The sequence below is a fragment of the Trichoderma gamsii genome, assembly GCF_001481775.2.
Source record: "Trichoderma gamsii strain T6085 chromosome Unknown Scaffold_14.2, whole genome shotgun sequence".
Lineage (NCBI taxonomy): Eukaryota > Fungi > Ascomycota > Sordariomycetes > Hypocreales > Hypocreaceae > Trichoderma > Trichoderma gamsii.
The window spans coordinates 459,332-482,934 of NW_020171351.1; the positions used below are offsets into that span (position 1 = coordinate 459,332).

Below are 23,603 nucleotides of genomic sequence, written 5' to 3' on the forward strand. Positions count from 1 at the left end.
GTGTGATGAAGATGAAATCCGAGATATGATATCATTTTTTGAACATCTAGGAGACTTGGCCACATCCAAAGGAATTAGCTTCTTGGTATGTTTTTCAAGCAGGCACTATCCATATATCTCCATCCAGAATGGATTAAGCCTTATCCTGGAAAACCAAAAGGAACACGGCCAAGATATCGTTAAATATGTGAAAAGCGAGTTGAGGATTGGGCAAAGTTACATCGCTAATCAAATTCGCGCTGGTATACCAAGAAGATCTCGTGGGATTTTCATGTGGGTCATTTTGGTCATTTTGATTCTCAACAAGGAATACGATAAGGGGCGGATCTATAATTTACAAATCAAGTACGAGGAGATTCCTGGAGACCTGCATGAGCTTTTCAGAGAAATTTTGACGCGAAATTCTGACGAAAAGTCAAGAGAAACACTCCGATGTCTTCAATGGATTCTATTCGCAGAAAGACCACTGCAACCAGAAGAGTTATACTCCGCTGTTCTGTCTGACATTTCACCTGCGTGGGCTCACAAAGAAATATTGGAGCATGATATTCAGCGATTTGTTTTGAATGCTTCTCTTGGATTTGCCGACATTATCGCGTCGATTAACTACACGCACAAAACTGTTCAATTTATTCACGAGTCAGTTAAAGATTTTCTTCTCAAAAAAGATGGACTGAGAGAAATTTGGGTGAACCCAAATCGTAATATCCATGGACACGGCCACGAAGAGTTAAAACAGTGTTGTCTCGGATGGATTGCTGTGGGTAGCGCCATCTGTTCTTACGAGTCTACCTCTGAGGAGAGAGCGAGAATTAACCAACGGAACAAGTTGCCATTCCTAGACTACGCCATACAGAATGTTCTGTATCACGCAAATGCAGCACAAAAGTATGGTATTGATCAAGCCGGATTTCTCAAAGAATTTGAGGCAGACACTTGGAAAAAAATTGGGAACAGATTTCGAAAGGGGCGCAATACCTCAAACCCACGACTTTTGTATACATTGGCGGCAGGAAATATGAGTTATCTCATCGGATGCCACTCTTCCAAAATCACTTTTTCTGAAGTAGGAGACGAATTTCATGGGACACCACTTTTTGCGGCAGTAGCCTGCCGTGGCAATGAGGCAATTATAGAGTTCTTAAAAGCTCAAGCAGAGACCACCCCTGAATTTCTTAAACTATACGAACAATATTGTCGCAAAAGATTTGAGCTCAATTATATTACTAACTCTGAATTCGACCGAAAGAATAATATTTTGTTTTATTGCAGCCCTATGAATGAAGGGTGTGACATTATACGAGTGGCTTTGTTATTGAACATGCGTCGTCCTTATCTAAACTTCAACTGGGAAGATGAGTGCAGTCAATCGCCACTGCTGTATGTCTATGAAGCGGGAGATAAGGCTCTGCTCGGTGTTTTAATCGAAAAATGCATAAGCGATTTTGACGAAATCCCTCGTTTTAGTCACGCGTTACTCCGAACTGCGGTAGAGAGAGGACACGGAGATTTCATCAAATTATTACTTCAAAAGGGTGCCAGAATAGATGCTCGTAATTCTTGGGGAGATACGGCACTATGTTGTGCAGTGCAAGGAAAGCATAAAGATATGGCTCAGCTGCTAATCCAAGCAGGGGCAGATATCGAGGCCTGTGGTTGGCGTCGTGACATGACACCGCTATTGGAGGCAGTGGCAAGTGGCCAGAAGGACCTGGTCGATTTGCTACTTGAGAAGGGAGCTAATGTTGAGGCGATGAATAAGCTGGGCAGGACACCATTAATATGTGCAATAAGAGACGATTATGTGAACGTGGCTCTTCAGCTGCTTGAGAAGGGGTCTAATATTGAGGGCAAGGATAAGGAGGGCCAGACGCCGCTCATGTGGGCGATAAGGAGAAGAAATATAGGCTCAGTGAGGCTGCTGCTTAGTCGAGGAGCTAAGATTACGGCGGGAAAAGTTGCTAACATCCGATCAGGGTGGATTGGAGTCGGCGTCTCTGAAGAGTTGAGTAAGAAAATTAGGGCTAACAGCGAATTAACGCTGTTGGAGTTTGCCCAGCAATTCAAGGAGACGGAAATCATTGAATTACTATCTAGAAACGGAGCTATCTAGGTAGTGCTAGGAGACGAAAAAAGCAAATATATCTGTTACATATAAGTTGGCTGCGAATCACCCGTAGAAAGTAGAAAGTAAATATCTACGAAATGACTTCCAAGGTTCTTTCTAGTCAAATATTCTCTCCATCTACCTATGCGATCCTATGATAATATCGATACCTTGAAGGAGCTTATTTGGGAGCTTATTGGAGCTAACTTAGTCAGGCAAGAGTTTCTGTCCATATACCTACCTGTATACATGTAATCATCATAATCCTTCTCATGAAGATAGACATGTTTTGGAGACAACATCTAAGAAACATGACTCTTTTCGCTCTCCTATTTCCACTTTTCAAGTTCCCAGTTCCAGTTCTGCCCCTGTTCCAGTGACGTCTCCAGCGCATCCCCTCCATCCAATAGCAGCTAGCGCGGGGCACCGGTTCCGCGTGGAAGGGAGGGGCAGGAACAGGCGCATCACCACTTTTTGTTACTAAGGCAAAGTCCCTGCGACGATCTCATGGCCTTGTGATCTGCTCCCTCTTCCCGGTTTTCTTTCTCCTTCTTTAAAGTGCCAAGTTGGATTTTCATTTTCCCCGAACAACCGCATTGCTTAGTCTTGCTCGAGCCTCTTGGCTACGAACCATCTCTCGTTTATTCCCCTCATCTCGATCTGATCGCGTCCGCGATTGTATCCACCTCGGTAGCGCAACCATTACTTGTCAAGATACATCGTCGCAACACCACCATGGCCACTACAGAAGAGATTGTTCAGCGGCTTCACGAGTCTCGCCCGCCAGCCACAGATGTAGCCACATTTCTCACCATTGTCGAGATGTCGCTGTCCCCAGAGATTCTGCCTGCGCTACAGGAGATCCTGGAGGACGTGTCATTAGCCGGTGACATTGGTTGGGATCTGGTCGAGATGTTGATCCCCATCCCGGGTAGCGAGGAGTGTTTGGAGAGCATTGCGCGACTGGGTAACCCACGAGAGGTCATCCTCAAGGTCCTTGAGGTCATGGAGAAGACAACCGCTGCGGGAGAGGAAGCAGATGAAGAAGAGGTAGAAGAGGAAAAGAAAGCTGCTGCTGATGGCTCTACGAATCAAGTGACCAAGGGCGAGACGAAAGCTATCAGGCATTTTGTGACACTCTGCGGAATGCTGGGGATCCTCCTCAAACGGCTGCAGGTCAAAGCTCCCTCACGATTCCTACACACCACGCTGGAAACAGTCCAGAGGTGCTACGATGCCACAAGCGCAGCATCTACCGCGGCGGTTATTTCTCTGGTTCAATCTCTCGCGCGCAAGACACGGCCCCCTTTGCCCTCTCGTAAGTCGAGCGTCAAATTAGACACGCCGTTTCAAGACAGCGACCCGGCGAAACAAGCGCCAGACCCTGAAGCCGATCGCTCAGATACATTAAACGCAAATGAGCCGGGCCTGATTAATAGCTTACTGCAATCATTCATCACATGCATCCTCGAAGCCTATGTCAATTCTAATAGTGTTGAATGGGCTTCAAGGATGCTGGAATACACCTACCCAGAGCGGATAGTGCCCGGTCGCAAGACTATGATTCAGACATTCAAAGAGGTTGTAGAGCTCCAAGCGAAGGATGCTTTGCTGGGACAGCTAGTGGTGAGTTTCTTCATGTCTAGTCTGAGGTGAAGATATATAATAACTGTTCTATAGTCTCTTGCTGGTGATTTAGGCCTCTCGAAATTGCCTCCATTCAAGATGAAAGAATACATCGAGGGCCCAATCTACCGAGCGCCCCTGTCCATCGAATTCGACCCTGCACACCCAGAGCAACTCCATTTATCAACAGGTGGCTTGGTCTGCCTGAATGCGTATTGGATGTTTGCTGCCGATGTTTTCGACGCGGATCGAGGCCTTCCAACCGGAGAACTACACCCACAATACATGCTGCCTGATCACCAGGCCTTGTTGCAAAGCTTCCTAGGCGATGAATCAGGGAACCAGATCGCCACGAATCCGGGAACTTTTGAGGCCCTCATTGTTATGGCCATTTGGCTGGACGGACGGAAAGCACTTTCAAAACCCGATAGCAGTGGAGCTGTTACAGGATTTATGCCCTACCACCATCTTCTGACACTTGTTTCAATCTTCCACCCAAACATCCGAGTGCGCAATGCAACAACTGTTGTCGCAGGCTCAGTCTTACACGCTGATCCCGACGAGGAAGATCGATTGGCTATTCTGGAAGACTTGTTGGAAAACTGCGTCTTCTCCTCCCTTCAAGCGTGCGCGGTCGCATGGCTACGAGAGGAGTTGATTGCCGCGAGAAAGGCTGGCTCGAAAAGCCGCTTCTCCGGCCCAGAGTGCTTCGAAACTATTCAGTATACCTTGTTTCCAGATCTGTCACATCTCCAACAGGCCGATGCTTCTGCATTGCTAGAATTTTGGGCCCAAAACGCTCCTCTGCATTTACAAATCGCTAACTTTGCCTTGTTCCTGTTTGGCGAAGATTATAAATCTCTTGCGCCAGTGGGTATGGCTGCGGCTATTGAGCATCGCTATGTTGAGCCGCTATTGCACGCTGCGAGGACGTTAGAGAAGGCTGCCGCCGCGAAGGAGATTGAAGCTGATGGCGAGAGTCTGATGCAGCTCGGAATCTTGACGGATACGCTGAGTCGGGTTTCGCTGCAGTAAAGGAAAAGAAAACTTTGTTGGAGCATAGAAGGACGTATAAAAAAACATGACAATCAATGATGGAACATATTGCCAGGGCGGACAACGAAGGGGGAAGTCTTGAACTCTGTCGAAATCTACAGGATGCTGCGCAGTTATTTACATCTCAGCGGGGATGCGTGTTGCCCAATCAATCAAATTTCGTACTCTAACAAATGTTTGAGCGGTGGTTTATTCAAGAATTATGCGTTGTGCCTGCGGAGCTCGTCTATGTAAGAAAAAGTGAAATACGCCCTGTTTTATGTGCTCTTTGTTGCCAATTTTCGTGGTATAAGGAAAATCAAAAGAGGATTGTCAACGTGCCATGTCACTCAGCTGGCTGATGTATGAATCGTTGACGCAGTAGTCTACCCTCATCGTCGTCGATCCCGGTCAGAGTCGCGATGTCGGTCCCTATGCCTGTCCTGATCTCGGTCTCTGTCCCGATGTCTGTCCCTATCCCTATCCCTATAATCGCGATCTCGGTCCCGATCTCTGTCTCTATACTGACCCCTTTCGCGGTCTCGCTCACGCTCCCTTTCTCGTTTGTAGCTGTCCTCATGTCGTCGGCCCTCCTTGCGTTTGCTCTCTTCCCTCCTATAATCGTCTAATCGCGGCCTAGACTTCTTCTTGCCGTTCTGATTCCATCCGCCGAGTTCCTCCTCTTCTTTGAGCTCCTTGGCGCCAAGGCCGAGGCGGTTCTGGCGTCTCTTGACTTGTTTGACTTTGGGACCACGATTTTCGCCGTTCCAGCCCATACCACGGAGCAGCGCGGCGCCAAACTCTTCAACCGGCATGGCTTCGTAATCTTGGAGGCTGGACACTGCACCAGAGGATTCGACATCGCGGCGGTAGGCGTCGTCTTCCGTTGGTTGTCCTGCTGTAATGACTTTTTTGTCTTCAGTTATTTTACCGAGAAGAGCGTCCATAGCCTCGTCATCGGCCGTTCGTTTTGCTGGTGCAGCTTCGCTATCGCCATCGCCATCGCCGTTGTTTGCGTCTCGCATCTTCTCGTCGCTGGCCTGAACGTTCGACTCTGTGGGAGCTTGATCCTCCGATGCGGGCTTCTTCTCTTTGACCGTCAGTCCCCATTTCAGCGCTGTATCTTCACTGGCTGGCTCGGTCTCGGCGGTGACAGCATTCTGCTGCGCTCTAGCCTCCTCTGGAAGTAGATTCTTCGACTGTCTGTGGCTCCTCACTTCGTCCTTCCAGCTTCGATTCGACTGTCGCTCGATGACGTACACCTTCTTCTCCTCCTTTTGCCGCTTTCGCTTTGTCTCTGCGCCATCTGCGCCAAATCCTGTGATGGCCTCATGTCGTCCTCGGCGGCGATCGTCTTCAGAATCCGAATCGGAATCGCCCCCCAGGGCGTGAGAGTGCGGTCGCTTCCCTAAACTCGACGACGGTTTCGATCGGGACTGTTTTGCTGCCGATGAGGAGCTGCCTCCGCCAAATTTAATGGCTATGCGACCTTTATTCTGGTCAGACATAACGCGTCAAGTCTTGCAGCGCGACGATGTACCTTGATGCTCTGATGCAAAGCCTTGAATTTGGCTACGGAACTTTTAGCTTCTCGGGTTTCGATGCTCGGCGGCTCAACACGGGAAGAAGTACGTATCGCTATGGGCTAGTCCAAGACGAGCCTTAGCGCACAGCTACAAGACGCTTGTACTTTTTGTGGTGGACGTGAATTTTTTTCCGCGGGCGGAGCAGTCGGCTTGAATCGTGGAAGCCGCAGCACGCTGTGGGGGGTTGTGGCTGCCTGTGGCTGCAGGCGGAAAGAAGAAGAGGTGATGTGTCCAAACCCCCATGCTGTCTTAGGCCAGAATGCAGCGACCGTAGCATCGAATCATGTGGAGTGCATGTGGATGTATTCACCCACGTTTTATACGGCGGGCGATACATGCGCGTGGCACGACTCTTGCAAGAAGTCTATCTTCTCCGCTGATGCACCATTGTTGGCGCCCAACTGGTAAAAAACCTCACTAGGAAAAAATGATCGCAAATGGATCCCCCAATGCGTGCAGGAGAACAGATTGCAGCCATTCGGAACTCTAGGCAAAACCCAAAAAAAAATATGGAGGCCGCAAAGGAGGGGTTCCGAGCCCATTGTACACATTAGGCAGCATCTAAGCTTAGCAGCAGATCTCGGGACATCTCCTCGCTCTCCTATTCCTCCAGGTGAGCCGCCTGAAGATTGTCTGCTCAGCGAGTTTCATCCATGATGCAGCGTTGACAAGCACTCTGCGAAGCGGTAATGCACAGTAGCGGAAAACCCTGAGCTTACTGTGCACTAGGCGTTCTAGGCGCCCTGTCTCTACTGCACTCATTAGCGCCGCGTGCGTCCTTCTCCCAGCCAACTCCCGCCAGCAGCTGTTAACGGCTAGCGCACTCCATACAGTGCTAGGTGAGCCAGCAACAGCACCTCCGCTGGCTTCCAGCGCCTCCCCCCCTGCGAAACTCCCCCCAAGACACTGGCGCCCGACAGAATTTGACGCCCTCCCACAGACCGGCGACACGAGCAATCGGCCAGAACTTCGTCAAAACGGCCACCTCCACGATCCTTTCCATCGCCGTGCATCGCGAGCCTCATCTCAGACGACCTCTCTGGCCATCCTCCGACATCCGTTTCGCCTGCAAACGGATGTCGCTCCCGCCGATGCTATGACTGAGGTCGGCCACACCGATCTATCGAGGCTGCTTCAATCCAAGCGTAACGAATTCAAGTGAGTGTGCGCTCATTTGAAAGAGCGGATTTTTCCGATCAAAACGAGGTGCTTTTTGCCATGCTAACTACCTACAGTGCAATCGTAGCGTCTCGGAAGAGGAAACTTCGCGAGCTCTTCGCTGTCGCGACGCAGGCCGAGAGCCTCCCGCAGGATGCTTTCGCGAACCCCGACGCGCCGGCCACTACTGCTGCGGAATGGCAGTTTCTTCAGACCAGCGAAATCTTGCAGTGCGTGCCCCTTTATTTACGAGTTTTTTTCGGTCCATTTTGCACTTTGTTTTCGTCTTGTAAACAAACGAAAATATTGGCTTCGAATACATCGTTGGCCGTGTCACGCGTCTCTTGGGCACTCCCGACGCCAGCCATAGCTAACTCTCTCTCCATAGGGGCAAAACACTGAACGAACAAGCTATTCCGGCACGGCCCTTACTTTCGGTTGATTTATTGAAACGATTAATCGCAAAGTCAATACAGGAAGCAGCCCTACACTCCCCAGCGCTCCCCACGCCGACCACCACATCTACGAAAGAAGGCGCTTTCATCTCAAAACACCAAACTCTACCGTCCGATGGCTTTGTGTCAACCGAGTCACAGTCCACGCCACCCGAAGATACCACCAAACCGCCAGCGAAATTAACGAAACCTCCGCTAACTCCTACCGCCTTAACGTCCAGCAGCATCGTGCCATATCCAGCTGGAGCCTCTACTGTTCCTGTCCAGCCCAAGGCTATTTCCACGCTTTCCCTCGCTCTGCCGCCTGCAAAGGATGAAACGAAACAGCCCGATCGAACTACCAATGGAGCAGCGAGTGAAGATGCTACACCCGAACGGAAACCAGCACAGGTTTCTTTTCCCCCGGGGACTAAGGGATCGCCTTCAGCGGAATCATCTGATACAGTAGCGACGAGGGGAGAAGGAGATGCAGACGCTACGGAAAATGGAGGAGTCGATAAGCTTCAATCGAATCAGACGGGACGTAACCAGGAGCTGTCGATCAAGGTTCCGCACAGCTTGACCAAGGTTCCAGATGCGCTTTCATCTCCTGGATCAACGGCACCAAGTGCCACGACTCCTGGGGTCCATGATGTGTCGGCGGATACCAGCCCTGAGCATGATGCTCCTCAGTACATGCATGATCGATTGGAGGAAGATGCTGAAGAGAAAGAAGAGAGGGGCGATGAGTTGGAAGGTGCTATAGAAACAGATACGGGAGCTGTGCCAGCCAGAGCAAAACACGATGAACCAGAGCCAAAAGCTACTACTTTGGATGAAGATCAGCTTCTCCAGGAGTCCATCCGGTCAAGTGCTGCCGCCGCAAGTCCGGAACTAATAAAAGTCTCTCCTGGGCTCGAAGTCAAGACCAACGCTACAAAGTCTATTCAGGGGGCGGACCCAGCCGCAAAGCAAGATACTGAGCTGCAAGATAAACATGCTCAGCCATCGGCGGCGCCAGCCGCGAAGCCCGCCGTTGAAGTTCCGGATAGCCAAGAAGAAACGCCGGAAAGAATAGATGTGGATGCCTCTCGGGCCACGAAATCGGAAAGCACCGAATTGTCTCCAACTCAGACGTCTGCTGCCCCACCTCCAGCTTCTACAAATGCTGCGGCCAAGCCTACGCCAGCCAGGGAGCCGCTTCCGGCTCCTGAACGGGCAGTCACAAGGGTATCATCTGGAGCAATGCGACTCAAATCTGTATCGGAAATTGTGGGAGAGAGCCCACGGTCTGCCACCATCACAGAACGAAGCACGACCAAACCACCGCAAAACCAGCTGACCCCGGTTACCTCGACGCCTCAGTCACCGCCCCCCAGGCCGAAGAATGCGACCAAAAGAGACAGGTCAAAAGCTCAGGTTTCTACCGTTTTATTCGGTAAGCAGCCTAAGCAGGTGGAAGAGAAAGCGCTGGTTCCTGGCCAAAAGGAAACAATTCAACCATCCGATGACTACTACACCCCTCTTTTCATTCAAAACTTCACAGGCGCGACAAACTGGATGCAACCTATTGAAAAGATTCTGTTCCACGCGAACAAAACCATCGCCACCCCTGACGCTTATCTCGCCATACAAGATCACCAGGCGTGCAAGGTACTCCGCAGAGTGTATCACCTACAGCAACATGACAAGTGGTCTCTTCGGCAGCCCAAGCGGTGTCCAGAGCCGACTCGCCCGCCATCATCTTGGGATGTCTTGTTTCAGGAGATGAAATGGATGCGTACGGATTTCCGAGAAGAAAGAAAATGGAAGATGGCCGTGGCCAAGAATATTGCCTACGCCTGTGCGGATTGGGTTGAATCGACTCCTGAAGAGCGCAAGGCAATGCAGGTTGCCGCATTTATCCCTCCATTGAAGACGGATGATGTGGCAATGGTTGATGCCGATGCAGCTGATGCTGATGCTGAAAACCATCCGACCCCGGATCTCATAACGGAAGATGTAGATTCACCCCAGATTCTGGACAATCTTAGTGAGGATTTCCCTGAAACTGTTGCACCTTCCGCCATATTTGCCCTGCAAGAGGACGACGTAGTATTTGCTCTACGACAATCACCTGCCTCAGACAAGTTGTTGGAAGAGCTACCTTTGTATGGGGCCCCTTTGAAGATTCCGCGGTTCGAGCTTACAGGGCCCGAATATGACCCTGACGCTCATTGGCGGCGACCCGCTCTGCCTCTAAGCAAATATGTTGAGGGAGAAATGAAGCTGCTCTCTGACGGCCCTCCACGAAAACGCAGTCGGTACAGTTATTACAACGAAGAATCCGACGACGAAAAGGAGAGCGCTTTCGATGCGGATACCCTCGCACATAACGTCCGGCTTCCGCCTAGAAGCACTGAGGTTGCATTATTCACCCCAGAGTCGAAACACATCCGCGATCGGCTGCACGCTGGCCACCAATTCCGGCCTCCTTCTGAACATCCCATGCCGTTACAGAGCTTTTACGAAACTCGCAGTTCTTCACAGTGGACTGTGGTTGAAGATGACGAGCTCCGTAGCTTGGTTCGTGAACACTCTTATAATTGGTCACTCATTTCCAATCTGCTATCTACCAGATCGCTATTTGCATCGGGTGCAGAGAGGAGGACGCCGTGGGAATGCTTTGAAAGATGGATCAACCTTGAGGGTCTTCCAGCTGATATGCAAAAGACGCAATACTTCAAAGCGTACAACACAAGGATCGATGCAGCTCAACGTATCATTGCTCAGCAAAACCAGCTGGCGGCACAGCGAGCTTCTCAAGAGGGAGGACAAGTAACACCAATACGGCGAAGGCAGTCTACTCCGCTGAGAGTTGAAAGACGGCGAAATCAGAAGCACTTGACTCTCATTGATGCCATGAGAAAGCTTGCCAAGAAAAGAGAGACGACAATTCAGAAGCAACAGCATTCGGCAACTCAAAACGCTGCGAAGAAGGTAAACGATACTATGTCTCAACGCCCAGGGAAAACTCCACGGGATTACAGTATTATGCGCTGGGAGCGCGACCAGGCTCTGGCTGAAAAGATGGCGCAGTTCGCGCAGCGGCAGGAAGCTCAACGACGAGTAAGTTTATTCATCTTGTGATACCCGAATTTGCCCGTTGTATTAACACGACACGTCCAGGCTACTCTCCAAGCCAGAGCCCAAGCTCAATCCGCTCAGTTGGCTGCACCCGGAGTGCCCGTACCAGGCGCTCAGGCTCCCGCTCATCTTGCGGCGGCTGCTGCCAACGGCGTTAACGGGGTGGTCAACCGACCCGGAGCTCCTAATCCACTTGCTGTCGCCGCGGCTGCTGCTGCGGCTGCGGCACAGGGTCGCGCACGTTTGCCTATGCAAGCACCGGCCAACGGCATGGACGGTGTCGGCGTTCAGGCGCAGATGAGCAGCAATCTCGCTCCACCGGCACAGATGAACGGCATCCCGCAGGCTCAGCTGCAAGCTTTACAAGCAATGCAGGCCCAGCACAGAATGCAGATGCCTGGCCAGCAACCCGACGCCAACATGATGATGCGCGCACAACGCATCTCGGAGCAGCAACGAGCCGCGGCCCAGATTCAACATGCGCAGCAGCAAGCCCAAGCTGGTGTTGTAGGAGGAGGAACCCCTGTTCCACAAGCGCAGCAGAATTCCTCGCCCGCTATGCGAAGCGGAGTCCCTGCTATCGCTCAACAGCAAACTTTTATGAATACTGCTCAGGCTATGATGGCTTCTTTTAACGCTGCCAACGGCCATACCTCAGCTACGAGCGGTTTGCATATGCCTACGCTCACTAACAGCGGTTCTCCTGGCCCTCGACTGCCAACGCAAATTCCTCCCACCATAGCAGCGCAAATCAACGCTCTGGAAGCCAACTTTAGGAGCAAGAATCCTAACCTGTCGCCTGAGCAACTTCGCCATCTTGCCACTGATCAATTGACACGCGCTATGATGGCGCAACGGCAGAGTGCCATGAACGCTGCTGCTGGACAGCCCGGCATTGCAACTAGTATTGCTGCTACCACCAGCCCTCACCAATATGCCGCGCTGCTTCGTCAACAACAGCAGCAGCAGGCTCAAGCTCAAGCGCAGGCCCAAGCCCAAGCGCAGGCTCAGGCACAGGCCCAGGCTCAGCAGCAAGTACAACGCCAACAACAGCATACCCCGCAGCCGCAGCAGCCTCAGCATCAGCAGCCACAACAGCATCAACAGCAGCGGCCTCAGCAGGTTCCTCAAGTGCAAGCGCAACAGGCGAGTCAGCAGCAGGCCCAGCCACAGCAACAGTCTCCTGCCCTGGTGCAGCAGCAGCAGCAGCAGCAGCAGCGGTCAACTCCACAGCCCCAGCAGCCACAACAATCTCAACCTCAATCCCAACCTCAATCTCAACTTCAGGCGCCGACTCAAGCTCAGGCCCAAGCTCAAGTGCACACTCCAGCCCAGGTACAGCAACAGCAAGCCCAGTCACAGCCGCAATCTCAAGCCTCGCCTCAGCTGCCGACGAATCCCCCATCGGCCAGTCCGGTACCCGTTCAGCGTCAGGCTAGCGGAAGCGCAACACCTTCTTCAAGCAAATAATGATTAGCGTTTTTCTGGAATTGTCTTTTACTTGTACTCTTTGTAACTTTTTAATGCGATGTCTTGAGTGGTACTCCATTTTGGGGGTTTCCCCTTTTTTTCTAACGTCCCTTCGTCTACGTCTTTTTCTATTTATCGTCAAAGGGCAACAAAAGGAGACAGGGTCTTCGCGGAAGGAGGGCTGGTTTTACTTTTTAACGTTTAGATGCCTTTTTCCTTCTTCTCTCTCACTTCTTCTCTCCACTTCCTATCTGTTATAATGTGGTTTTTAACGGGCTTGGAATCATTTCGGTCTCCTCTCTTCTTTCTTGTGCTAGAATTGGGGCAGGGGCGGGATTACGTTCACTGAGACTATTTTTGTTTCTCAGCTGCTGTTATTATGAAACTGGAGGGAAGTATGAAACACAAAATAATGCAAAAACCCGGGGAGAGCGCCTGAAAGCGATGGCGGCAGGAATAGGGGTAGGGCAAGGCAAGGCAAAGGGCATCATTGTTAGAGAATTGTACATATATAGCTTTTATATCGTCTGTACAAGAGACGATATGATATGCACAACCAAACAGACCAAAAAAGATTTACTACCTCAACTTCCCCAAGGGAAAACTAAACCACATAAGAGGAAAAGGGTAGTAGTAGGTCATGTTGTGCAAGAATTGAAATATGGGAGGCAAGAGGAGGGGACTCTTGATTATCCTGTTACACCCTACTTTACTTTCCTCTTGATTGCTACGTGAGATGGAGACATGCATTGTAAAAGGAAGAAGAATCATCCATTCTATTACTTTGGTCGAAGATAACGCCGAGGGTATGATATGTATACATCATATACTTCCCAAAAAGTAACTTACAAAAAGAAAAAGAGAAAAAAAGATCAGAGACAAAAGCAAAAAGTTTTAAGACCCCCGTCTATTACAGTACATTTCTTTCTACTTTATACAGCCCCTGATCCGTTTCCACCGCCTCTGCCGCCATCTCCGTGAAGTAATAAGTGAGGTTTGATGAAATCCTCGTCCAGCTGTCTAAACAAGCTAGCCGGGTCTTCCGTCGAGAGCAATTGACGGAATGCCCCCGAGGCAGTTATCGGAGTAGAATTTGACGCTGGCTCGGCGGGACTCATGAAGGCGCTGCCCTCGGATCCTGGCGGGTTGGGGCTAACGGGTGGTCGAGGAGAGCGACGAGCAGCAGGAGGCGGCAAGTCTGATATGTCAATATCGCTACCAATGTCAGAATCTTCGGTGTTGGCTCGTAGGAGATCGGCTCGCTCGCTGTCGGTAGGGTTGCGGAGAGAGTTCTTGCGGCTTAGGGGGTTCGGCTTGACGCCTGTGTGAGGCGAGGAATGGCCGGATACATAGGCTGCGGAACTGTCTGCAGGCGCACTCAGGTTGTTCAGGGCGACGTTGCCATTGCGACGAGGGTTGTATCCTATAGCAGAGCCAGAACGTTTGATCTGAAGACCCGTGCCGAAGGATTCAATGTCAAACTCGTCGTCGCTATCAATCTCTTCAACCACGCCCGTACGGATACCGAGAATCTCCAACATGCGAGCGGTGGTTCCGCCAAAGATGATGACAGTCAGGACCACGACGACCAAGACGGTAGCCCGAAGGGCGAATGAGTTTTCGCCAGTGAGGAGGGCAGCCAGAGCCACACCGACGGCACCACGCAGACCAGCCCAGAAGAGCATGGCCTGGTAGTTGTATGGGAGCTCATCGCCAACTTCCAGGCCTCGTCTTCGCGCGCGATAGCGAATAAACCAGTTGATCGCCTTTGACAGAGGAAAGACAGCGACCCAGCGAGCAGCGCAAACAGCGCAGATGGTAACAATAATGAGGGGAGGCTCAAACTGCAAATGATTATCGGTGAAAAGGGCCAGACCGAGGTAAATGAAGATAAAATTCTCGGATAGCTGGGACATGATTTGGAAAATATATTTGGTGGTAAGTTGCGTGCGTCTCGACATGTTGAAATAGGCGTAGTGCTTCAGTGTGATGCCACAGAAAAGCAGTGACACGATACCTGTACATGGTTTAGTTTGTGCATTGTGCATTAAGCGATAGGGGAGATCTTACCAGACATATGTAGACCATGTGAAAAAAAGTAAGTAGCATACGCGATCAAAATGATGAGAGAGCTTTCAATCTTGGGGAACCTCCGTACGTAGGTAAATTTGAGCAGCAGAGCCGTACCGACGCCCACGACGACACCGATAAGCATACTGCTGAAAAAGACGAGCAAGAAGATGCCGGTACCCTCGAAGAAGCTGATGATGCCATAGTTGGCCTCGCCCTTGTTGTACTTTTGCGCAGTTTCGAAAATGACAATGGCGATGGCGTCGTTGAGAATCGATTCGCCAAAGATGATGGTGTACAGTTTAGGATCGACCTTGTACGTGTTGAAAATGGCCAAAATGGTGACGGGGTCGGTGGCGGAGAGGGTTGCGCCGACTGAAATGGCATCAACAAGAGTCAATTTCAAGGACCCAGGAACCAAGTTGAAGATCCACAAGATCAACCCAATAACGACGGCGGACAGAAATGTTCCAGCAAATGCGAATGTTAAAATGGTGCCGATGTTTCGGAAGAAGTTGGCTTGGTGTAGCTCGTAGCCGGAGGACAAGATAATGGGCGGTAAGAGGAGGTTGAAGAAGATCTGGTAGTCGAAGCTGATGAGGTTTCGGATGGAGTCGCCGGAAGTCATGAGCAGAATAAGGCCGACGACCATTCCTGTGGAGGGAGCAAACATTAGCAAAGAAGCTCATTCTTGGGTTGAGCACGGTGCGCTCGAACCTGCAAAGATGGATATGACTGTCTCATGGATCGCTGTCACCTTCTTCTGCTGGAGCATGTAGCTTGTGAAGAAGGCGATGATGAGCAACATGATGGATATGAAGAGAGCCCATGCTGCGAAGAGCTCTTTCTGCGCGGAATCTCCTTCTACATGTCATCGTCAGCAATTTTGTAACATTTAATCATATTCCTTTCCTGTCGCTCTTATTCGTATTGTATATTCGTGCCTCCCTCCCTCGTCTTGCTCTTTTTCGGCATCGTGGGGTGAATTTACCTTCGGAATCGTCCTCTTCAGCCTCTCGCCCTAATCGTCGCAAGTCAGTCTATCTGGCGCCCAAGACTTGTCGCGTAACAAGGCAATCAGACTCACGCAAGAGCTTGAAGCCCAAGTCGGCCAGCTTGGTGGCGGCCATGGTGGCCATGGTGAGCGATCTGGACGGCAGATCTGGACACGATCAAGGTGGGAGCGAAGTCGTTAAGTGGTGGAGTATGCGCGAGCCCAGGCGAGGCGATGCGGACATGGATTCGCAGGCCAGAGTCGCGGCAGACCGGCGGTTCGATACGGCCCGTTGGTCGCGAGACACGGGAGACGAGGATGGCTGGCGATGGTGGATGAAGATGGAGAGAGTTGCGATTGTGGCCAAGGCCGCCAGAACAATTCTTGTTGCAGACTGCATGTACCTTGGTACCATGCCATGCAGGCAGCCTGGATATCAGACACGCAGCGATGGCCAAGATCTGGCCGGGCGCTCTAAGCCCTGTAATTGGCGCTGGCTGCCGGTGGATTCGCTAGCTGCAAATGCCCCTAGCGCGGAGGTTTAGTGGTGATGACGAGTCCGTCGCATGTGCTGGGCGGGTTTCAGCTCTCTCTAGATGCTGTTGTAGCATTGATCGAATTCAAGGTTATTATTGGAAACTAGATTGACAGCCTACAGAAGAAAAAATGCGCCATCATGTGCAGTTCAAGCCAAGGAGATGACAGAAAACTATAGCCGCGTAGCCACGTCTTCTGCAGCAAATCCAGGCGCCTCGATTACTATTGAAGGGTATTGACGTGTAACATGTTGGCACTACCACCAGCCAAGACGGCAATGCGGAAGACTGCTCCCAACAGTATAAGTGGGCTCATACAGGCCAATAACCACATAACAAATAACATCTTCTGAGCAAGTTGATGACCGAATCAAACTGAGCAGCAGATAAGCGGATGTGGTCAACTTCTAATGGCTCACATATATGAACGAGACACGTTAAGTACCAAGATTAATGAGCATTGACGTTGACCTACCTGGCAGTTTCCAACCGATGTCTTTTCTTTTGGCACTTACAGCCACACGTTCGTCCATATGTACACTCAGCATTCCAATTTTATAACGAGGTTGAACTGATAAATAAAGTACATATGACAAATGTCATGGCAGTAAATCAGCTGCGAATACTACAATCCGCATGCAGCATTAATTGTTTGCCAGTGGCGGGGCTCTTCGGCGCCTGGCGCGGGGTGGGGAGACGCTCTCGGGGCCGCTCAAAAAAGGAACACGGGCTTTCGTCGGGCCAGCATCTGGTGACAGGCCTGGTTACGGCCATCCATCGCATCAGCTTCCCACCAGCAAGATCCAAAGCCAATTCGTGGCGCCCCTCGAGCTGTCGCCTTATTCCCTGCTGCCCATGGCCGGTTGCTGTTTGTTGACCAGCAATTCTATACTCCTATAGCCTGCCAACTGGGCGCTGAGTAAAGGAGCCAGCTTGTCACTGCTCGGCTTGCGCGATCCGACCTCGAATCCATCTTCAGCCTCTTCTACATGATTTAGAGTAGAGCTTTGCGAAGCTTCAACTCCCTAACGATGTACCATCTTGCCAAAGGCCTCTATATGTTGGCGACAAGTAAAGAAGGTTAGTTGATCATCTCTTGCTTAGCGCGCCTCACTTCGACAATGTCTCACGCCGTATCCAATCCTTCCCCCGTCTAATGCAGCATCTTTTCGCATATAGAATACTCCGTCATCCTCCTCGGCCTCGACAATGCCGGCAAGACGACCTTCCACGAACAGGTCAAATCCATGTACCTCCCCAATGCGCCCGAGCCGAAGCTCAAGACGGTCCCCACTGTCGGCCAGAACGTCTCGACCATAACCCTGCCAGACATGTACATCAAGCTGTGGGACGTGGGCGGCCAGCACTCCCTGCGCAAGCTGTGGCAGAGCTATTACGCCAGCTGCCATGCCATCGTCTTCATCATCGACAGCACGGACATTGGCGACGGCGATCTGGAGCACGAGAACACCGGCCGCCTGGACGAGTGCAGGCTGGTGCTGGAAGACGTGCTGCAGCACTCGGAGACGGAAGGCGTGCCGCTATTGATATTGGCGAACAAGCAAGACAGGGAGGACTGCGTCGAGACGATCCGGATCAAGGAGGGGCTTGTGAAGCGGGTCATGGAGGGCGAGAAGGGCAGCGCCATTCGCGACTCCCGGGTGCTTGCCATGAGTGCGCTGACGGGTGACGGCGTGAGAGAGGCGATTGATTGGGTGCGGTCGAGGGTTCAGTGGAATAAGGAGTCGAGGCCACCTGTCATGAGGTAGCGAACGGGTGTTACTTTGCGATACGTACGGCATGGAAGAGAGGAGGGGAATCGACTGATTTGGCCCCTACGGACGGAGTATGAAAGCTGTATCATATGTGAGGGGTTGCGAGGCGTTTTTTGGTTGGATAGAAGCTGGGTCATGTTCTGCTCTTTATATCTGGTCATCATATCATGGCGAAGCTGGGCACATTTATCAGCGGAAAACTTCTTTTAGGGGTATCATGCATTTTGTTTGCCTTGTTTCTTTGTTTCTATTCTTGATTCAGATTTTAACGTATAGATCATATTAGTATTGCCCTTCTTTGTTCTTCTCTGCGTATTATTTTCATCTCTCGTTCTCTGCAGATAATTCAGCCATCAGGCCACCCTTGTCTCGCCTCTTCGCATCCTCTGCCAGCCTCGCATCAACCAGATCCGTAAACTCCTTTGACTTTGCCAGCGCCGTCTGGGCGCACTGGATTATCAACGTAGCTTCCACGGGCTTGCCTCCCAACTTGGAAATCTGGCATATCTCGCCATGCTTGTTCAGACTAAACGTCACGCTGCCCACCCGCAGCTGTTCTTCCAGCCATGTCGTGTCCACCATGACAATCTCGCCGTCCTCACCAAAGAAATCAAACGTCGTACAGAACGGAGAATGCAGCCAGCTCAACGGCACGGGCTCGCGCTCCGCTGCTGTGTAGATGGTGAGCGTCTCGCCCTCTATGCTAGTGTCCGGTCTTCGAAAGTGCCTCAGGGCGGCTACAACAGCCAAACATGAGCTGTCGATGAGGTTGCCGTCGGCGGATAGAATGTGCAAATCAACTCTGACGGACCAGCATTTCTGGCCGGCGATGAGACAGAGAGACTCAGTGTCCAGGGCCCCTGATCTCCGGACGGTCTTTTCGAGGAGTCTGGCGAGTAGGACTTCGATCTCGGTTGGCCGGTTTACCTCGAATGAAGGGGCGACCATGGGGCCGAGCTCTGATGTGATTTGAAAGATGCCATCAAAAGGCCGATCAGAGAAGGGGACTGTGACTTCTGCTGATACCTTGGCCAATACCCTGAACGAGAACCAAGTTAGCAATTCAATTCTGTTTTCTGGTTTTTTTTTCCTTCTAATTAATATTAAGAAATTTGACCTGCGTTGGGCCTACCTTGTTTTCCCTAGCTTTACATCTGCCACGCCGTACTCATCGCCAAAGCTGAGTTCCAGAGGTCTAAACTGGTCGAGTTTTCGGCTGTCCAGTCGCAATCCCTCACTAATGGCCTGAAGGGTAAATGTCCGTTCGCTTAATGAAGGCTCTGCTTCTCGAGGCATGGTGATATTTGGTGTTTTATGATATTTAGTTTGGAAGCTAGTAGTTTCTTTCTACCTTTTTAGAGTTGGTGATATGAGATCTCAGTGAGAGCCTATCTAGGACGCCACTGAAAAATTCTGCCGGGCGGTGTGCATAAAGTCGGCCTGCATCCAAGCTGCTACCGCGACGTAATTGAACGACAACGCGTTTGCGACTTTTCCTAATCACCCAGCCTATACCATTGTTCAGCGTCTTTTGTTGTTAAATAACCTACAAAGATGACTACCGCTCATAGACCTACTTTCGATCCCGTGAGAATCTATGCCCCTAGGTACGAAATCGCAAACAGCAGTGCTAACGTAGAGACATCAGGCTCGAGGCAAAGAGGCCCTGCGCGGCCCTGCCTATCACCAGCGACTCCTACCAGCTCACACCCAGCTCAAATACCGCAAAGCCGGACAGGGCGGCGATGCCGACGACGAGCCTTCGCGCGATCTCGCTGCCGAGCTTCTTGCTGCCGAGGCAGCCCACTTCAAGAAGAAGAACGGCGGCGTCCTGGCCCCTGAGGATGACGCAGATGAGGATGCAGAGGTGACATCAGTGCGAGGAGAGAAGAGACCGCTGCAAGGACAATCTGCGAATGGCGATGAAGATGGAGAGGAAGATCTAGAAGCGAAGAGAAGGAGGATATTAGAGGAAAGCAGGGATATCGATGCAGACGAATCCAGTGAAGAAGAGGAAGACAGCGACGAAGAGGAGGATAGTGATGACGATGAAGATGCGGAGCTACAAAGAGAATTGGAGAGAGTACGGAGAGAGCGTGAAGAAAAGAAGAAGAAAGAGGTAGCGTCTCTTCAGTTCAAACTTTTGGAGGAATATATAGTTGCTAACCACAATGTCTTTTCCCGGAATATAGGAAGAAGAACGAGCAAGAGAAGAGCAAGAAGCCCGAGAACGAGACATTGCGCTCGGCAATCCCCTCCTCAACAAGCAAGACTTCACCATGAAGCGCCGGTGGGACGATGATGTAGTGTTTAAGAACCAGGCGAGAGGGACGGAAGATAAGAACAAGAAGAAGGAGTTTGTAAATGTGAGTTTTGCTTGTTCATCATCCTTCATTATTCCTACCTACTAACGCTTATCCTTAGGATATGCTGCGTTCTGATTTCCATAGACGGTTCATGGGCAAGTATGTTCGATAGAGGGTAACGGCTTTTGTTTGAAATATCCAGGATTAGCGAAGGGCAAGATTTTCTTTTAGTCAGTTTACCATATCTTTTCTTCTTTTTATTCTAGAGACTTAGACGCCATCAATATACACCAAAGGCCTCTTCATTTATGGGAGTATACATCTATTGGCATCTTTTTTTGGAAGCACATCTCCTTTTTTCCCCCCTCAATGCTCCTCCTCCGCAAGCAACCTACCCTCCATCTCTTCAAAAGCACCCAACACCTTGCCATACTTCTGGTACGTTCCCTCTCTATACCCAATATCCACCTTTTCAATCGATCCCTCCTCCGTCCACCGCTTCCCAATCAGCTCGTCAAATGTCTCGCCGTCCTTCCTCTCCAGCGCCCAGAGCGCCTTATACGCACCTCCCAAGGCACATGCGTTGCCTCCAACATCGAGCTTGTACACGCCGTCCGCTCCGCCGAGGACCTCGCCGAGGACTTGTGTGATGGCCGGGTTCAAGGATCCACCGCCGACTAGGTAGATGCGGCGAGGCTGTTCGGGGAGGCTGTCTCGCGGGCTGTAGACGAGTTTCTGGGAGCGAAGACGCATAGAGAGGGCTTGGGACTCGACAATGGCACGGGCGTCGGTTTCCTTGGACCAACCTTCTGTTGATTCCTTCAGGTCGCTGCCATCATTGTTGCAAGTAAAGCGCCAGGTTCCAGCGCGGATGTTTGGTACGGTTTCTCGAAGGTAGAAATAAAGACCAAGCTTGGCACGGTCACTCTCGCTTCTCACGTCCAAGGGGGGCGTATCCAGCACAGCTTTGTTGAAGTTCTCCCAGCCCGTTGCACCGCCTTCAGGTTTAGGCAGGGTATCACGAACTTTTTCACGAGCCAGCCCACCGTTCTTGTAACAAAGCATAAACATGTAGTTGCCGGGCGTTGTAGGATGGTTGAAGAAGTGATATGAGCCGTCGGGCTTATACGTAGGCGTATTCATGAGGAAAGTGGTGGATGTTCCCAGAGAAACAATGGCGTCGAGAGGGCGCAAGGGGAGAGCCAGGATCGTGGCTGGGTTATCGCCTGTGAAGGAGACAATCTGGCATTCCGGGCTGAAGCCGTACTTGGAGACAAAGTACGAAGAGATGGCGCCCATGGAGCCTCCGCCGTCCATTCGCGGCTCGCCGAGTTTCTTGCGCAGATCGGCTGCGCCTTCGGGTCCCGCTGAGAGGGCAAGCAGGCGCTCGCTCCATGCCTGGTTGGGAATGTCCCAGAGGTTCATGCCGCAGACGTCGCTGACATCGAGGGGGGCGATGGCGCCCATGAGGACAGAGGCGAGCCATGAAGACACCAGTGATATCCTCGTTGAGTTTGCGTAGATTTGTGGCAGGACTCTTTTGATCCTCATAATCTGAAGTCCTGTGAATCTCTGATTTAGAAGGTTTTGTCAGCATCTCATATAAGGAAAAGGGGGTCATCTTCTCTCATTCCAACTTACATGATGAGCACCACTTCCCGTAACCTCCGCCAACTTCTCCCGATCGCCCAACTCGGCGTCAAACGCCTCCAACTCCTTCTGCGTGCTATGATCCTGCCAGTTCGGCGCAAACTCATGCGCCAGCGACTTCTCCAGCTGCTCGACCAGAGACTTGGCCGGGTCCAAGCCCCGCAGCAGCTCTTCCGCCTGGGAGTTCCAGAAAACACTGCCATGCTGCTGGCCAGAGCCGCTGATGCCCTTGACTCTGCTCATGGGCAACGGCGCCATGGCCTTGGACAGGCGCTCCAGCACGAGGTCGAGAGATTCCAGCCATAATGCGACGGGGGCGTAGACCTCGCCGGTCTGGTCCTTGACGTGGACGCCCTTTTGGATGCCGTATTTTGCGCCAAAGTCCTGGTCAAAGTCTACTTTTGCCTCGGCGACTGTTTTGAGGTCGGTGTTGACGACAATGGCTTTTTGATAGTTGATTGTGTTAGCCGAGGTGACTTGATGAAGCGTCATATAATTTGCTCAATTCCGCTTACCCTTGAGTTGCTGGGTTGAAAGGTCAAAGCCCAGATATAGAGGGCCGTTGTCTGCACTCATAGTCGCAGATTTGATCCCTGAGGTTCCAATTTGTGAAGAGTGAGTGTATTCCCTCGCAACGTGTAGACCGATGATACTTGGTGAGGGGATGCTATTAATGCCAGATGTAAGTATGAAGTTTGAATATGTACTAATGGTATGGCTTATCACAACAACAACCAAATAATTGAACTGGAAGAAATTTCAAAGTAAAAAGTTTAGCGTTTATGAAAAACGAACAAAAGATAAATATGTCGCATCCACGACGTAATTGCCACACCACTACAAGCTGCCTCGTTACATATAAGCATATATCAACAGCTATCCCATGATCGCTGCTAGGAGGAGAGGTGGAGAAGCGCCTAAGCGTCCCTCCGATTACTCGGAGCAAAAAATACTAAACGATTAGGCTAAAGTGGTAATGATTTGCAAACAGTTTTTGTGGAATTTAACCACCGCTGTGGTTTAATTCAGGGTCTTGAAATCATCATTACATTTGCTCTACTCTTCAATAACTGGGACTCGGTATTAGCGCCTCCGTCTGTATTTGGTGCGGTTATGGTAGACGTTATTGTACTTGATTCAAGTGGATTAAGCAGGGTCTTTGTTATCGGCAATTTAGGCTAAATAGCGCTTTATGTCTCTTCTACTTGGTGGTGCTGCGGGTTATGGGGCGTTTTATGAGACAAGGCAGAGTATAGTGTACCTGTTATAGAGCTAGCATACTATCCGTAATCTTGGGACTACTATCAAGGCCTGTAATTTGCTACCACGATGAAAATGGAAAATAGAACGAATAGAATATGACAAGGCTCGAAAGCTGGAACAAATATTTCCTTCCACTTGTTTTTCGATTTGGCTTTTTAGAGTATTTACCAGGAATGAAGATAGAAGAGTGAAGAATCACAGCCTCCTTGTGTCAACATAGAAAGACGGCTCGACTAAAAAGGTTCGACTTGTCAGATCATGAACTCATAAACTCGTTTACCGGGAGAAAGAAAGGTAGCCTGCAAATGATATTCAACAAGACGAAGACAAGAAGAAGGCGCAAAAGAAAAAAAGAAAAATTAGTAAAAAAAAAAGAAACCAAATTCTCTTCTTCCTCAGAAGGGGTTTGAACTTGACCGAGACAGGGGTCGAACCTGCAACCTCCTGATGTACTTGATCGTAGTCAG

At 50.7% G+C, this 23,603-nt stretch overlaps 9 protein-coding genes across 9 annotated transcripts; 5 read left to right on the forward strand and 4 right to left on the reverse strand.

The window, feature by feature from the left end:
* Positions 1–1,321: 1,321 nt before the first annotated feature.
* TGAM01_v204827 (hypothetical protein) lies at positions 1,322–2,113 on the forward strand (the record flags this gene model as incomplete). Its single annotated transcript, XM_024549517.1, has 1 exon — positions 1,322–2,113. One exon carries the CDS (start codon positions 1,322–1,324, stop codon positions 2,111–2,113), a length of 792 nt encoding a protein of 263 aa, XP_024405747.1.
* Positions 2,114–2,842: 729 nt separating this feature from the next.
* TGAM01_v204828 (hypothetical protein) lies at positions 2,843–4,768 on the forward strand (the record flags this gene model as incomplete). Its single annotated transcript, XM_018801474.1, has 2 exons — positions 2,843–3,733; positions 3,788–4,768. The coding sequence occupies 2 exons, from the start codon at positions 2,843–2,845 to the stop codon at positions 4,766–4,768; spliced, it is 1,872 nt and encodes a 623-aa protein (XP_018665267.1).
* A 392-nt stretch (positions 4,769–5,160) lies between these two features.
* TGAM01_v204829 (hypothetical protein) lies at positions 5,161–6,276 on the reverse strand (the record flags this gene model as incomplete). The annotated part of the gene is made up of 1 exon (XM_018801473.1): positions 5,161–6,276. The coding sequence occupies one exon, from the start codon at positions 6,274–6,276 to the stop codon at positions 5,161–5,163; it is 1,116 nt and encodes a 371-aa protein (XP_018665266.1).
* Positions 6,277–7,093: 817 nt separating this feature from the next.
* TGAM01_v204830 (chromatin modification-like protein VID21) lies at positions 7,094–12,542 on the forward strand (the record flags this gene model as incomplete). Its single annotated transcript, XM_024549518.1, has 4 exons — positions 7,094–7,512; positions 7,590–7,742; positions 7,901–11,054; positions 11,115–12,542. Coding segments are annotated over 4 exons (5,154 nt in total), but the record flags the coding sequence as incomplete, so codon positions are not given.
* A 932-nt stretch (positions 12,543–13,474) lies between these two features.
* On the reverse strand, positions 13,475–15,751 carry TGAM01_v204831 (CPA1 family monovalent cation:H+ antiporter; the record flags this gene model as incomplete). Its single annotated transcript, XM_018801471.1, has 5 exons — positions 13,475–14,559; positions 14,613–15,266; positions 15,330–15,476; positions 15,604–15,633; positions 15,700–15,751. 5 exons carry the CDS (start codon positions 15,749–15,751, stop codon positions 13,475–13,477), a joined length of 1,968 nt encoding a protein of 655 aa, XP_018665264.1.
* A 1,422-nt stretch (positions 15,752–17,173) lies between these two features.
* TGAM01_v204832 (ADP-ribosylation factor like protein 1) lies at positions 17,174–17,911 on the forward strand (the record flags this gene model as incomplete). The annotated part of the gene is made up of 2 exons (XM_018801470.1): positions 17,174–17,222; positions 17,322–17,911. 2 exons carry the CDS (start codon positions 17,174–17,176, stop codon positions 17,909–17,911), a joined length of 639 nt encoding a protein of 212 aa, XP_018665263.1.
* Positions 17,912–18,238: 327 nt separating this feature from the next.
* TGAM01_v204833 (hypothetical protein) lies at positions 18,239–19,213 on the reverse strand (the record flags this gene model as incomplete). The annotated part of the gene is made up of 2 exons (XM_018801469.1): positions 18,239–18,956; positions 19,050–19,213. 2 exons carry the CDS (start codon positions 19,211–19,213, stop codon positions 18,239–18,241), a joined length of 882 nt encoding a protein of 293 aa, XP_018665262.1.
* A 258-nt stretch (positions 19,214–19,471) lies between these two features.
* On the forward strand, positions 19,472–20,395 carry TGAM01_v204834 (Cwf15/Cwc15 cell cycle control protein; the record flags this gene model as incomplete). Its single annotated transcript, XM_018801468.1, has 4 exons — positions 19,472–19,504; positions 19,566–20,036; positions 20,110–20,283; positions 20,342–20,395. The coding sequence occupies 4 exons, from the start codon at positions 19,472–19,474 to the stop codon at positions 20,393–20,395; spliced, it is 732 nt and encodes a 243-aa protein (XP_018665261.1).
* Positions 20,396–20,589: 194 nt separating this feature from the next.
* On the reverse strand, positions 20,590–22,449 carry TGAM01_v204835 (xylulokinase; the record flags this gene model as incomplete). Its single annotated transcript, XM_024549519.1, has 3 exons — positions 20,590–21,795; positions 21,865–22,349; positions 22,389–22,449. 3 exons carry the CDS (start codon positions 22,447–22,449, stop codon positions 20,590–20,592), a joined length of 1,752 nt encoding a protein of 583 aa, XP_024405749.1.
* Positions 22,450–23,603: the final 1,154 nt, after the last annotated feature.